The 12,622-nt window shown below is 30.3% G+C and overlaps 2 protein-coding genes across 3 annotated transcripts; both read right to left on the bottom strand.

Annotated features, from left to right (window-relative positions):
* Positions 1-104: 104 nt before the first annotated feature.
* On the bottom strand, positions 105-4,323 carry LOC101248239 (disease resistance protein RUN1). Its single transcript, XM_026032946.2, is given in 6 exon segments — positions 105-692; positions 765-1,622; positions 1,718-1,993; positions 2,330-3,425; positions 3,778-4,209; positions 4,211-4,323. Coding segments are annotated over 6 exon segments (3,189 nt in total). The 5' UTR covers positions 4,255-4,323; the 3' UTR covers positions 105-209.
* A 2,668-nt stretch (positions 4,324-6,991) lies between these two features.
* On the bottom strand, positions 6,992-11,707 carry LOC101249402 (apyrase-like). Of its 2 annotated transcripts, none has more exons than XM_026032824.2 (10): positions 11,628-11,707; positions 10,761-11,026; positions 10,427-10,555; positions 9,977-10,033; positions 9,774-9,866; positions 9,030-9,232; positions 8,822-8,913; positions 8,399-8,613; positions 8,075-8,264; positions 6,992-7,311 (listed from the first exon to the last, which is right to left on the bottom strand). In XM_026032824.2, the coding sequence occupies exons 2-10, from the start codon at positions 10,995-10,997 to the stop codon at positions 7,172-7,174; spliced, it is 1,356 nt and encodes a 451-aa protein (XP_025888609.2). In that variant the 5' UTR covers positions 10,998-11,026; positions 11,628-11,707; the 3' UTR covers positions 6,992-7,171. The 2 variants fall into 2 exon arrangements, with proteins under 2 accessions (XP_025888609.2, XP_069144898.1); XM_069288797.1 differs by having other exon boundaries at positions 10,761-11,032; positions 11,628-11,672.
* Between the last annotated feature and the right edge of the window lie 915 nt (positions 11,708-12,622).

Below are 12,622 nucleotides of genomic sequence, written 5' to 3'. Positions count from 1 at the left end.
CATGTCTGATGAAAATGCCCCACCTTGCAGGTAAGGGCGGCATGTCTCGTACGATGATGGTTTCACATTATACTAGTACAGTCAAACCTCGTTACAGTAGCACATTTCACTGAAAATTTCATGATTGATATAGTATGAGGCGCTGAAAATTATAATATGTAGTTTGCTTGTCAACATTTTGTCAGCTTAAAAATTTATATCAGCCCAAATCAAAGATCGATCTTTGTGGGTTGGGACTTGGGAGTATAAGAATCATCCACAACTGCCGGGAAAGAAGTAACATTACCATGTTGATCTAAATATAACAGATGTACTCCTATCTTCTTTATTATGCCTCCGTCACTGCCATCCTCTACTCGTAGCTGTTCCCCGCCTTTGATGATGTCCAGGTCATTAAAAGGTCTACCATTTGAGAAAGAGAAGTAATATACACATGATACTTCTCCCTGACTCTCAGGTACATAGAAACTCCAATTCCAGAAAAAACCTGAAGGCTCGTCAATAGTAACATCAAACTTTTGAAGACGGGTGGTTACATTGCAAAAGTGGGAAACAAACCAGAGAACCATTCCGAAGAAGTTATACTCATTATTCTGTACTGTGGGCATAGTCAAACAAATAGATGAAGCTGTTACTTTATTGTTGCACCAATCTGGAATCTCATTGCTTTCGACATAAATTTGTAACTGCAGCTTCAGCAAACATATTAATCAAGACAAATATCATTAATAATGTGATATGAGAGAGAAGAAGAGGGACTAAACCTTAATATCTGCATATTTTATAGACGGAATTGATAGAGCAATGGCACTAAAGAAGCCTTCATTGAATTGATTCTGCAGGGAAGTACAATCAATCATGTTGATCTTCTTTATTGACGGGAGGTAGTCCAACCCTGTAATCTTGACCAGTTTTTGGCAATTACTAAGATAAAGATTTTCAAGGTAGTCTAAATTTGATAGTGATGGGAGTGTTTGAAGATGCTTACAATCATTCAAAAACAAGGAAATCAACAACGGTAATTTGGAAAAATCAAAGGGTAGATAGAGGAAATTGTTGCCCCTCAAATCTAAATAACGTAAGTTGGATAATCTTCCAATATCTCTAGGAATATCATGCTCGGAGAAACCAAAATATGGAAGGCTTAAATGAAAAATAAAAATTGGCAAGGATTCTATGCGGCGGACTCTTCTTCTTCTTCGAGAAAAACTCCTTTTGGCCTCTAAATTTCGACTTCCCATTTGCAAATGTTCAAGATTTCTTAGCATTTCAACAGATACTGGCAATTGTTTTATCCCTGTACACCATGCATGAAGAATTACTAGGTTTTGCATATCTCCAATGTCAACTGGAAGTGTTTGTAAAGATAAGCAGTCATTAATGCACAAGTATTCAAGGGATTTTAGCTGGCATATGCTGCTCGGAAGATCCGTAATCTTTTTGCAACCACTCAATTGAAGTTCAATTAGACTTTCCAAATTTCCTATTGATGGATGGATCTCCTTTAGACTTGAGCAATTCTCAAACGACAAAATCTTGAGACTTCTAGAACCGCTGAAGTTTGGAGTACTTCTGAGGCGCTTGCAATCAGAGAGATTCAGCTCCTTCAAACTTCTACAACACTAAAAAGTAAACAAAATACAATTCCAATGAACATTGTCTTTCACGTAATTGCGATATAACAGTACACATGAAATTGCAAAAATGAGTAATGAACCTGCAAATTCAAACCAAAGTCTTGGACATCGCTCCCTTCCATATTCAGAACTACAAGCTTTTCAGCTGGAAAATTTGATGGTATGTATTTTAAAGGACATCCTTTCCAAGACAACCATCTGAGCTCCTTGGATAATAGCTCAAAATCTCCACTAATATATAAGTCGTCGATTTTAAGCACCCTAAGATTTATCATTTTCTGAAATGCTTTGATGCTCAGCTTCACACCCTTTAATGCCCGTCGTTCTACCACCAGTACTTCTACATTTTCAGAACCCTGTAATTTAGTAAAAGGAGAAGTACCATAAGACCATGTTAAGTATAAGAAACTAAGAGAGAGAAATGTTTTATACCAATTAAAGAGAACAAAAATTATCTACCAAGAAATTAAATTTACACATTATATCTTTCAACAAATCAATTTATATTATTGTTAAATAGCCGAATTTTATTTGATTGACTCATTTCAAGTACAGAGTGGTTACCAAACAACTAGAGATAATTTACTAGCTAGAGAAGTATTGAGCACCAATGAAATGAGTTTTTGTGGTAACAACTTAAATTATAAGCAAATATAATGTATATCAAACAAAGATGATACGAATTTACCGACTTTATTTCCTTGTAGAACATCACGGACTTCTTGAGGGTTGAACAATCTACTCCGTTTTCCTGAGTCTCGAGGTGATTCCAATCGAACGATTTCTCTTCCCATATCCCGCACTAGATCATGCATCACCAAATAACGGCAATCCCTTTGGAGCAAGTTCCTTTGGACTAAGGTCGAAATTGCACTTTCAGTATAAAAACCACACGCATTCAATGTTTTGGTCACTTCATCCTCGTAACATCCATGGAAGGCGCATGTTATATCAAGGAAAACACTCTGAGTATTGTCATCAAGTCCATCAAAGCTTATTTTGAGAATCTTTTGAATATCACAATGAGGAATTGCTCTTAGTTTTTTGAACTCGTGTCTCCATTCCTCTATGGATCTCCCTTGGAAATGTGACCCTAATGTCACAAGAGCTAATGGTAACCCACCTGAATACTGTATTACGTCTTGTGCCAGCTCATCGTATTCTTGTGGTGGAGACAAACTGTTGAAAGCATGACGCGAAAAAAGTTGTTGAGCTTCGTTGTCAGTTAAAAGTTTGGCCTGGTATATCTCACTTGTTCCAAGCCCATACAGCAAATGCTCGTCTCGGGTTGTAATAATTATTGCACTACCAGAGCCAAACCAACTTTTTTCTCTTGCTAACGATTCTAATTGGCTTCTATGATCTACGTCATCAAGAACAATTAGAACCTTCTGAGACCCAAGTCTCGCTTTGATGAGATTAACACCTTCAGCAACACTATCAACTTCAAATTCCTTACTTTTGAGGATTTGATTAAGTAGTTTCTCTTGAAGTTTGACTAGACCAAATTCTTCAGTTTTTGATCTAACGTCTGAGAGGAAGCAACTACCATCAAACTGCTGAAATATTCGATTGTAGATGGCTTTTGCCAGAGTTGTTTTTCCAATACCACCAACGCCACATATACCGACCATACGAACTTCATGCTCACATCCACTTTGAAGTAACAACTCTAGATGTTGGATAGAAGAATCTAATCCAATTGGGTAATGAGCAACATCTAGAGGTGTCTGGTTGACCTCTTGAAGAACTTGTTTTATAATACTTTCAATAAATTTTGATTCATGCCTGTGATTTTATAGCAACAACAAAAGTTAAAAGTAAAAAACAAGCAACACAACACTTTGATATTTGATATCATCTAATGAACAAAACAAAATCAATAGCCAACAGACAACAGCGACTCCAGGTTAGAGAACAAAATTTATTTATACATATTGGTATTTTTATGCTATTAATAGATTCTAAACTACATTTAACAGGTTAATTGCTGTTATTTTATCAGATCATCGATTATTATTATGTACTCTGTTAGTTTGATTGGGCACTGAGTTTTAAGAAATTTTGCAATGTTTCAAAATTTATAGGCTTAGGCGAATTCTTAAATTCAAAATTCTATAGTTAGATTAAGAAGTTTTACCCATCAGCAATATTTCGCAAATCCCATCCAGATAAATTTGCAGCTTCAGTGAGTGCTGCTTTCCACTTTTCCATTATTTCAGCTCCAAATAATCGTTGCTTTTGTTTTGCGAAAGCTTCTCCAAAGGATCCAGATTGCTTTCGCACTTGAGAAGGATCAACGTCATAGAAAATAGGCAAAACGACCTGATTTAACTTCGCTCTGCATTCGAGAATTTTTACAAGTTCATCAAGACACCAACTAGACGAAGCATAATTTTTTGAGAAAACAACAATGGAAATTCTAGATTGTTCAATTGCTTTGTCAAGTTCGTTTGAAATGACGTCTCCCTTTCTCAATTCCTCATCATCTATGTAAGTATTCACTCCAACTTGACATAATCGAAAATAAAGATGACTCGTGAAGTTTTTGCGAGTATCTTCACCTCTGAAACACATCATAAGACAAGTGGGAAGATGAATCCCGTTGAGTATTCATGAATGAAATCAATAAAGCTCAATATAATATTAGATTTAACTTATGCAAGTAAGAAATTTAATTTGTTTACTCTCAGTCTCTGTTCATTTATAACGAGATATATAGTAAATAAAAAATAACAATATTACGGTTACACTCAAAGTGAATAATTTATTGCAGAACAAATATAGTATTATTGCAACTTGGACTTCAAATTTTACGACTTCTTACTTCTCCTCTTCTTTTATTTTTTATTATTAAAATAATACAAGAAATATGTCATGATGTTTTTATTAAGATTATCATATTTTGGTATTGCCTCATCAATGATGTTTTTATTAAGATTATCATATTTTGGTATTGCCTCATCTTTCTTCTCTTTCACTTTAATTTCCTTTTTAATATGTTATTTTAATCTAAATTATTCGAATTCTTTAAAATTGTTGTTATATTCATGTTGAATTTTTTAAAAATAAAAAATTAATAAAATGCACAAGTACCTACCTAGACTATGATCAAATTCTCATAGATTTACCTTAACTATTCTAAGGTCCTATTACCTCATGTACTTATTTCTTTTGTAATTTTGTGTATCTTTTTGGCTTACGTGACACCCAAATATCTCCCGTGCGTCTCAATTATGTGGAGTCATGGAGTGTGCCACGTAAGAGAAAAGTTGTATAAAATTACAAAAAAAAATAATAATAAAATTCAGTGAGTAATAGGACCTTAGTTTAGTTAAGGTGTGTCTTTCGAATTTTGGTCATAGTCTAGGAGGGTACTTGTGCATTTTTCCTTCTTTTTATTTGATTTAATTTTTTACTTGTTGTTGGTACCTCATTGGAACTTCATAAATTTAGATTTGCACCAAAAAAATTTACATCGGAGATAAAGTATTTCCTAAAAAAAGGACTTTATATCAAGGGAAGCTCAAACCCAAGAGTCTAATTAAAGATGAATGAGTACTTTCTATTGCATTACAATGCTTGTTGATCCTAAGTAAGAAATTTAATTTGCTATCGATACACTCGTTCACTTTAATTTGTCCAGTGTAATGACACAGATCCATTAGCAATAAATAAAATGATAATATTACGATAACATGGAGAGAGTAATCTAATACTTTTGGTATCCCATTAGTTGATCACTTTTTCATTTTGTATGGTGCTTAAAAAATCATAAACGGATATAATTTTATCAATTCACTTTTTCAAAAAATTAGGACTTTTTTTATAAATAAATATGAAGACTTTTAAAAAGAATTAGTTACAATGATAATATAGAAAATATTAATAGTACTTAATTCTATTTTCAACCAAATTCCTAATTGATTCTTTGCAATTAGTATTTTACATAAACAACTATATTGCTTACTTAATGTATCATAAATATACACGCTATTTACCTCCTCTTTTTTCTCCTTCATTTTTTTTTTCTCCTTTTTGAATATTTTCTTATAATATAAGTTCTTCATGAATCGTCTAACTAGTAGTTGACTTAGAGACATTCTTTTATAGAGATTTTACGTAATTGAGATCGACAGGTGTGTGTTTGGTCATGAAAATCAAATTAATATTATTTGAAATTTCTTTTAACATCTCAAGAACTAGTCAAAGCAAAGACATAAATCTCCATACACAAAGTATATACTCTTATCATCCCTTTTTATTCATTAAATTTTAATTTGAAACGCCTCTTAAAAAAATAATAATTAATATAGTAAATTTATTATTTTACCTTATTAACTCTTTCGCAAAATACTTCCTCTCCGTTCATTTTAATTTGTCCATTTTAATGTGCACCCATTATAATGATGCACATTAAAATAACAATATTACGATTACACAAAAAGTGAGTAGTAATTGAATTCCCCACCAAAGGTTAATACAAGTTGCATATTGTATTAATGAAAGGATAGTTATAGAAAGTAAATGATTTCTTTCTTATATAATGTGATTTGCTAATTTTTATTTTATTTATTGGAGAACAAATATAGTATTGCAACTTCTGACTTTTCCTCTTTCCTTTTTAAAAAATAAAATAAAATACAACTAATACGTCATGATGTTCCACTATACCTTAATTAATTACCGCACTATAATAAAAATAATTATTAATGATAATTAATTCTTAAATGCTGCTAAATACTATTTTCTTCCTTCATTACTTATCCATTTTTCCTTTTATAGTTGTCCCTAATTACTTGTCCGTTTTCATAAATTAGAAAACGACAATTTTTTTACCTATTATATCCACAATTAAATGACTAATTACTTTAAAAATATAGAACTTTTCATCCACTTCATAATTAATAAGGGTAAAATGGTAAACTCACTACGTCATTAGTTATTTTCTTAATAGGTGTGCCAATTCAAAAGTGGACAAGGAAAAAGGGACAGAGGGAGTATGTATTTTTAGCGACAATTGACACTCTTTATATATGTTTCTAAAACCTTTTGCGATATTGGTTCTAAAGGCACTTAACTAATATCGATCAAGACTTAAGCACTCTTTATTAATGTTAATATGTAATGCCGCTAAAGATTATTTTTATTGTAATCCGCTCTTGAATTGCCACTAAATAACAACTTGACGAGTTAAATTAAATTTGAATGAGTCAAAATGGATCAAAACGAATGAGATGAGTCAAAACGAATTGATAAGAAGTCATAACTTAACCGTTCAATTTTTATCAAGTTTTAATAATTTTATTTATTTATTTAGTCTACACATATATCAAATATTACATTTATTAAAATAATACAATATAATTCGATTCGATATATTATAAAATGATATGTACCGATCATCCAATAAGGTGTAAATTAATTAAACAAGAGAAACGCAAGGCATTACAAAGCATTAACTCACAAATGAATAATATTAGTATTGTATGATACTTTTTAAGGCAATCTAATTAATTAGAAATAATATTTAATTAAGAAGATGAAATGTGAGTCCTCAAAGATGATGATGAGACTACGTCAATTGCACAACCCAATGGCCATGCTGCTTCCACACGATTATTTTTGTAATTAATATCATGCACCAATGTAATCTCTCTATGACGATTCAAACCTGAAAAATAATCAAAAAAATAAATTAACTAAAACTTGTTGTAAAGAAAGCTCAGAATATAAGATGAAAAAGACAAGAAGTATAAGATAGAGGAGATAATCTTTCTTATTCAAGTATATCATACAATGGTGAATGATATCTCTATTTATAGTGTTGAGATATCATAGTCAAAGGTCACCTTGAAATTTACATAGTTATCATCAAGGTTCATATCACCTTGATATCTTATCACATTGGAAACACTAATACATGAATCTAATTAATTGTTGGATAACTCTAATGGATCATCCACATATACAATGGATTTACAACAAAACTTTATTTATTTGACTTTTTACACAAACTTATCCTTTTTTAGTTTGTATAAAAGAAAAACTTTCTACTGTATTTTACCTTTTTAACTTTACTCTATGTGACATATTTCAACGCAAGAATCAAAAGATATTTTATACATTATACACATTCGATCACATAAGATGATATAGAGAGAGTATAATAATAAAGTCGATAAACTTTACCTGCTATAACAACAAAGTCTACCCATATATCAAGATAAACTTATTACTTATAATGATCATGTAGTAATATTGAGCGACTTTATTGTTACAGCTCTATGTAACTGTTATCCTCTACAATATCATTTCATTATATATAACTATCAATTTATTAGAGAATCGGTTTTTAACTTTATATATTAGGTTATATGTTCTTTATACTAGCCAAAAAATATTTAAACAAACGACATCGTTATACCAATACTTACCAAATCCATCCACAAGTAAAGAGAATTGGTAAATCATATCCATGCAAAGATATGGGAGATCTTTACTATCCACATTAGGGAACACATATTTTACTTCTTCAGCTTTTAGCTTGCAAGCAATCTTGGCTGCATTTAGGTATTGTATTGGCTTAGCTTTGCCAGATGATGCTTTTGGATCAACAATATTAACCTGTAATATAATAATTCATGTTATAATAATGTGCTCAATAATGTAACGTGTTCTTTATCTTGGCCTCTGCTGATATCTATGTTACGTTCTTCAACTTTGGGAATTAAGAATTAACGAATAGTTATTTATATTACCTCAGAAGCCATATCAAAGAAAAATGATGAAATATATATATTCTTGATAGCATCAAGACCTCCACCATTCCACACACCATTAAAGGTACAAGTGTGATATTTACATGGTGCATTTAACTTAAGTGTCTTCCACACAATTGCCTTGCATTTTCTTAAACTTGAACCATTTGGTAAAGGTGAAGCTTTGTATGCTACTCCCCCAAATGTGTAGTAACCTTCAAATAAAATAGTATATATTATGGTTAAATTTGTAAAGAGATAATTTGAATTTATATAAATATCTATATTTTTCCTCAAAAATTAAGGTCTGCATACACCAGTAAGATTTCACTCAATATGTTATTGTATTTATGATTTGTTTAAACAATAAATCTTAAAACTTTGTGCCTATTCAAACGGTGTTATATTTAAATGGTTATGTACCATCAGTGCCCTTCAAAATGCATGGACTAGTAGAGTTTCTTGAAACTTTAAGAATTTCAGCTCTTGATGCTAGTAAACCATAGTTCAAATAACTGCATAAAAAGTTATAATTTTATGTATAGCAACAGAGTCAGAATTTTTATATAAAGAAGTAAATGTACGAAGAAGTTAAAAGATAGAATTCAACGACATTTAAAAGTAATTTTACCTATGAACATAAAGGTAATAATTAGCTCCCATGAGGGATTTATGCAACACATAATTCTCTCCATCTAAATTTTTGGGGGCTTTTTCTGAATTTTCCTTTGATAAAGCAAAAGCCATTTGTACTGATCCACCTCCAAGATCTATAGTAGCTGCTGTATTTTGGTAGCTTTTACCCAAAGTTTTTAATAAATAATTCAAGCCAACCTAAAAAAAAAATTATTGAAAAAAACAAGCAAACATGTTAAGAATTATATATGGTTAAAAGTAAATAAAAGTGTGTTTTCTTTTAACTTAAAAGTTTAAGTTTTTAGATGGGACGGTCTTATAATTCAATATGGTATTAGAATAGATAGAGTCATGAAAGTATTGGGATTGAATCTCACTGTCATCCGTTATCAAAAGAAAAAAATTGATATATAAGCGGTTGGTCTTTGAAAGAAAAACAGGCTCGCACGGGAATAAACATGTTAAAAATGTGATTAAGAGCTTTAAGATAATAAGATTGCACAGTTCAACACAACAAAATAAGAAAGTGAATTATGATTATTTTTATCGATAAAGTGATCAAAAGGCGAAAAAAAGACTTTTTTAATTATTTTTTTTTTCACATGGAACATTAATCTTGCTTTATAGTTTGACTAATCTAAATTTTCATATAATTTTTTTTTTTTTTACTTTGAAAGTAAAAAACGCTTTGAACTAAAAGACAATTTCATATCCCGAACTCAAGGGAGAAAATACTTACCCAAAGATAAGAACCTTCTTGAGTTCCACTAAGGATAGAAACCCTTTCATCCTTGTATTCAAATATGCTTTCATTCTTCAGCATATTTCTCACCTTTGAAAAAATATTAATTAACATAATAAAACAAATAATTACCAAACAATTAATTAGGTTAGTGGCATTTATAATTACAATTATAGCCAAAAAAATGAATTAAATTGTACCGATTGCATAATTCTTTCTGCAGCATTGCCTTTTAACATTCTTAAGCCTGCAGTTGCCTGTATTATTAACCATTAAGATAAAAATTTTGATAAGATAAGAATATAAATTATTAAGGCCATTTAGTAAATACTTTATCTTTTTAGTTAATTATTTCTATTTTAATTAAACTTATTCATTCTTAAAGTATTTATCATTGTGAATATATTTTTGTTCTTTAACAAAATTAACTTAAGTATTTTGAGAGTTAATAAATCGTTTATAACGACAATATATTCAGTGAAATTCTATGAGTGAGGTCTAGGGAGGATAGAATATACGCATATCTTATCACCATCTCAAAAGTGTAAAAGGACTATTTTCGAAAAATCCTTGACTCAAGTATAACAAATACAAATCGCGTATAACAATCGATTACGTTATACTGATAGTGTAAAAATTACAATACTAACCCCAAGTTCCACAGGTGTATCAGGGTGCAAGTTTATAGGAACAACACTTTCAGCTTTTAATAGAAGAGGCTCTAATGATTTAGCAGCTGCTTTTGGATCATTTTCATATGAACTCAACCCTGGTTTAACCTGCAATTTTCGATATAAATCCAAATTAATCAAGTCCAGAAAGAAAAATATCAAACATCGAATGAGAAACAAAAAAAAAACTAAACACAATCCATATTTCGTTGTGTATTCAATCTTAAGCTATTTTTCTAAAACTTTAGAATATTTTGAAATACGTTAAATTAATTTGTCAAAACGACTAATATTTGAGATCAAAACAACGTACCTTATCAAAAACTTCAAGTCCATATTCACCAATAGGGAGTAAATCCAAATTTTGACTAAAACGAAAAACATGAACTCTACTTCCACTGCTTCCAGCATCAAATATTACTGCATAATAACTATCTGTTTGGTTGCTCAGTAAATTTCTCCCTATATGAAAATGTCCATTACTTGATTTCACACAAATTAGCAGAACAACCAAACAGGTCATAAGAATAAGTGAACTATTTTTCTTCATCTGAACCAATTAACTTGTCTAGTGAAATTCTGCAGCTTTACAATAACAAAGGAAAAATTAATATCCAGGATTGTTCAAGATCATATAAGAAGATATTAGTTTATTCGAAAATTATGGAATATTATTCTAATTAACACAAATATGCCTCAAAGTAGGATATATTATATATAAAGCGTGAACAATATAACAGGAAAGTCTAACCGCTACCAACCATGACAAGAAAAAATAAAACATCCACAGCTAAAAAGTTATTACTTTTTCTTTGAATTCCCCTGAAAAATTTCCGGTGGCTATTTCTATAAATATTTTGAGAGAAGAAAAATAATACTAGTGTTTTCATAAGGACAAATTAAGATATTTTTTAGTATTTCAGTAAGAATCTGTTTCACGGCATGAATTGATCCAGTGAAAAAATGAATAAAAAATTACATATTTTACAATATAAATTAGCCTCAATTTTTAGTAATATGATCGGACCTAACTCAATCATAAAATTAAGTCAATTCATGAAGTGAGGATTGTTAAGCTTATAAGATCCGAGGTAAATGTTAGATAAAATACATGAAGATAATAAATACTAACAAAATGTAATAAAAATATGTATATAAATGATAAAATTCATAGTATTACCTGAAATTAAGAATTCAAGGTTGTTGAAGTTTTAGAATTGTGAAATGTCAAAGGCAAACATGATTGGTTTTATATATTTCATAATAATCTCTCTGTTTGTGGAATCCAACAAATTTGTCTAATTAAGGAAAGTATAACGTGAAACGTGTCCTAATCCTACTGGCCCAAATGCTAATCTTTGCTTTTTTAATATGAAACACATGGGAATCAACATTCGGAAAATTTTTACTTAAAAGTTGTTAATACCTGATTAACGTGGAATAATTTCATGATTAGTGCTTCTTTTATATTATTATTATTATTATTATTATTATTATACGAAGCATGCGAATCATGTAATGGAATCAAAGATTGGGAAAAATTTTACTTAAAAAAATATCTGTCATGATTAATCTTTATATGCTCACGTTTCAATTTATTTGATTTATTTTAGATTTTTGACTGAAAGTTATCTCGAATTATAATGTAAACATATTCATATGTGAAGCAAAGGATGAACTTAAAGAAGGGACACATTTGTCTCTTCAAATTATTGATGTTATCAATATATATATATATATATATATATATATATACTTGTCCATATCTAAAATTGGACGCACTGATATAAACAAAAATTAAATTAAAAAGTAGATTTATGTACTATGTTCATCTTTTGTATAAAATTGCTCCTATTGCACCAAATCAAACTATTTTTATGCACTCTATCAAACAAACTATAAATTCAAACTAGATGTTAGTATATTAAACAATTGAACGGTTGCTTTCTTATCTCTTTGGATTTTGGCAGGTGAAAGTTAGGCTTAAAACGACAACAAAGAAAATTAGGTGGTGGTTGGTGGCCATGGGATTTCCTTTCCACCAAAATAGTCTTTCAAGTTAATCCGCTAGTAATATTGTTCGCTCTTTGCCTTGGGCCTGCGTGGTGGGTTTAAAGTGCGTTATTATAAGGTTAGTTTACTTATATACCCAACATTACTTGTACGTTGACATGG

This window comes from Solanum lycopersicum, chromosome 9 (assembly GCF_036512215.1).
Source record: "Solanum lycopersicum chromosome 9, SLM_r2.1".
Taxonomy (NCBI): domain Eukaryota; kingdom Viridiplantae; phylum Streptophyta; class Magnoliopsida; order Solanales; family Solanaceae; genus Solanum; species Solanum lycopersicum.
The sequence above is the reverse complement of the archived record's forward strand: the minus strand, read 5'-3'. Positions and strand labels throughout refer to the sequence as shown.

Excerpts from the sequence above, each read along its gene's own strand:
- LOC101249402 (XM_026032824.2), bottom strand. The coding sequence starts at position 10,997 with ATGAAGAAAAATAGTTCACTTATTCTTATGACCTGTTTGGTTGTTCTG. Across the intron at positions 9,867-9,976 it reads CAGAAAGAATTATGCAATCG|GTGAGAAATATGCTGAAGAA; the intron begins GTACAATTTAAT and ends ATTTTTTCAAAG. Across the intron at positions 8,614-8,821 it reads CATTTTGAAGGGCACTGATG|GTTACTACACATTTGGGGGA; the intron begins GTACATAACCAT and ends TTTTATTTGAAG.